General features: G+C 37.1%; 1 protein-coding gene across 1 annotated transcript; it reads left to right on the top strand.

Annotated features, from left to right (window-relative positions):
* Positions 1-299: 299 nt before the first annotated feature.
* Positions 300-1,414, top strand: LOC100258147 (transcription factor MYB26). The gene is made up of 2 exons (XM_002265542.4): positions 300-429; positions 507-1,414. The coding sequence occupies exons 1-2, from the start codon at positions 300-302 to the stop codon at positions 1,412-1,414; spliced, it is 1,038 nt and encodes a 345-aa protein (XP_002265578.1).
* Positions 1,415-3,095: the final 1,681 nt, after the last annotated feature.

The raw sequence follows: 3,095 nt of genomic DNA, 5'->3' as shown, positions 1-3,095 counted from the left end.
CGAGAGTAATGGTTGAAGACAAAAGACTCGAAAGCAACCGGAACACTCGATGAGACCTGTGGTCCTCTCATGAGTACACCCCAAGTTAAATTTCCTATGTCATATTTCTCTCTCTCTCTGTAGATCTCTCACCCTTCCCATAACCAAATGGTAAAATATAGACATGTTTAAGAGATATATATATATATATTTAGAGGAGGACTAGTTTTCGAGAACCGAGCAAGGAAAATAAGGAAGCTATATAGTTGTACTCCCCAACATATGGTAAGCTGTGTTGTTGAGGAGGTGGGGGAATTGAGATGGGTCATCATTGCTGCAGCAAACAGAAAGTCAAGAGAGGGCTATGGTCCCCTGAAGAAGATGAGAAGCTAATCAGATACATCACAACTAATGGCCATGGTTGTTGGAGCTCTGTTCCAAAACTAGCAGGTATTCTTCTTAATTGCTTCTCTTAAGTTACGCAATTCATCATCAATGCTCGACTGCATAGGTTCTCTGGCTTGCAGGCTTGCAGAGGTGTGGAAAGAGTTGCAGATTAAGATGGATAAACTACCTGAGACCGGATCTCAAAAGGGGTTCTTTTTCTGCACAAGAAGAAAGAACGATCATTGATGTTCATAGAATTGTAGGCAACAAATGGGCTCAGATAGCCAAGTATTTGCCAGGTAGAACTGACAATGAGGTGAAGAACTTTTGGAACTCATGCATCAAGAAAAAGCTTATTGCACAAGGGTTAGATCCCAACACTCACCATCTCCTCCTTCCTATTGACCAGATTAACAATAACAATAACAACACCAACGCATGCACTCTCTCACATATCCATCAACAACCCACTGCTTTAGTATTTTCTTCAAATACACAGATGATCAAAGATGCTAAAATGGACATGAAATCTCCTTTTCTGACATTACCTCCACTTCCTCCTCCTCCTGACACTAGTAATTCTATCCATCCTCCCTCATTGCACGGAATCTCAGCCATCCCTCCCTTTGAATTCCTAAACCCTAACTATGTTTGGATGACAACTGTTAGCGATCAAAACCAGCATGCTGTGATGGAGTTGGTGAACCGATCCTCAATGGGTCGAAGTACTCCAATCGGGCCTTATCAGATAAATCCATCTGGGTTTGAGGTCCTGGAAGAGAATTATATGCGGGACACCATAGCCAGCCTTGAACCCAGAAAGCAATTAGAAGGAGTGCAACAGCAGCAGGAGGAGGACAAGGTTTGTGAAGGGAAAGCAGATAATTCCAAGGAATTGAGAAATGGTGAGAACATAGACAATTCATTTGACAGCTGTAGCTTTGATCTTGAGTTGGAGTACTCGGGGCTCTTGCCTTGTGGGACTGGAATGTATTGTAGCAGTACTAGTTCAAGTTGTATCGATCAACTTACATGGGGGGATTGTTAGGTCTTGTTAGTTTATGTATTTTATGAGGTTGTTATTGAGAATGTGGTGTCCATATAACCTTCAAAGAATAGAATGGTGCCATAGCTTGTCTATGATGCAGTAGGGTGTTGGTATGCTGGTTTTCTATACATACTACGTACTGATCATCTCCTCTCTCGTGGGTGCATTACATGAAATCCAATTACATTTTCTGTTGTTAACGTCTTCTTACGTAGTTCTACGTGTTTTTGTCCTCTACAATATATAGCTCCAGCCGTAGAAATAAAAAAAGATGGATAAAAAAAATTCAATAGAGGGGTGAGGGTGGCTGGCCAGGCCTTAGCCTTAGACTCGGAAGCCCATGTAAAGTGTTAATGGGAAAGCGGGCATGTGTACAGTTGGGCCTCTCAATTATAGGTCGTTATTGGATGATCCAATGCCTTAACACGGGACAATGAAACAAGGAGGAATTTTTATTTCATAACTACTTAAGCCAAGGCAAGGCATTTCAAGAATTGGTGTTTTTATTAAGCACTGAATGGATATGTTATGCTTTAGTGGCAAGGACATGGAAGTATCCATTTCATGATCGGCCAAACGATTTCATACATATGTTAGTATGTTTAAATAATTTTATTAATCATTTGATAGGAAACTATAAGGTAATACGTTATAATGAAAATTTATATTTACATCCACTAAAACGTTATATATTCACTTGAATTATGAAATTTTTTTTAAGACCAAAATGTTCATCACTGAAAAGACTGAAATGCCCTTACAAACCAATACACATCTATTTTCCTCTTATTTTTGTCATTTCTTTTTTTTCAATCTCTCCATATCCCTAAGAAAACCTTTTTAAGAAATTAATGTTTTTTAAACAAGAAGCAAATACTCATCTCCAATGATGCTAGAAGTCAAGAGATATTATTTTTACCTTTTTTTTTTTTTAAGAGTAAAAGCATTTTGAAGTGTCTAGTACAAGAGATTTGGACACCCTTAAGAGGATTTGACACTATACCTCTACATAATTCGTAAGGTGTCCAATGCTATATATCCAAATACCACTACAAGGAAAAAGGTATATGGTGACATTTATAACGAGTCACCATAAACATAGGGTGTCACTACAACATAACGTCACCTTCTCCACTGACACCATAGAGGGTACCAATTGGTGACGTATTTGGAAGTGACACCAAAGTAGATAAATGGTGACCCATTCGGAAGTGACACCATATATTTCTAGTGATGATAGGGTGTCACATTAAATACATTATCTTTGAGTTATGATGTCACATTAAATGCATCACCTTTGAGTTATGGTATCACATCATTGTAAATTATTGTGGAAGATATGATTGGTTTTAGTTGTTGATTTTTGTAATGCTTATGAATTAATAAGATTAACCTGTTTATATTTTGTCCATAAATATAACAATCATATTATATTTAACTCATTTTTCTATAATGTTTCTGGAATAACTCATAATACATTAATCATCTAATAATATTTGTATATCAAATGTTCACAAAAGGATAGTACGTCCAATATATCAAACCCATCAAAACTAAAAAAGAAGAGTGAATACATACCAAAACATGATTCAAAAATGTTAAAGATCCCAAGATTCATGTATACCTCCATTTCATAAGCATAAAATCGGCTAACCATAAAATGACATAAAAGTCCCATCTA

Source organism: Vitis vinifera, chromosome 1 (assembly GCF_030704535.1).
Source record: "Vitis vinifera cultivar Pinot Noir 40024 chromosome 1, ASM3070453v1".
In the NCBI taxonomy this organism is placed as follows: Eukaryota; Viridiplantae; Streptophyta; class Magnoliopsida; order Vitales; family Vitaceae; genus Vitis; species Vitis vinifera.
This window is presented reverse-complemented; position numbering and strand designations above follow the sequence as displayed.

What these genes read in the sequence shown, in the direction of transcription:
- LOC100258147 (XM_002265542.4), top strand. Translation starts at nt 300, where the DNA reads ATGGGTCATCATTGCTGCAGCAAACAGAAAGTCAAGAGAGGGCTATGG. An exon ending in CTCTGTTCCAAAACTAGCAG is followed by an intron (nt 430 to 506) that starts GTATTCTTCTTA and finishes TCTGGCTTGCAG; the next exon opens with GCTTGCAGAGGTGTGGAAAG.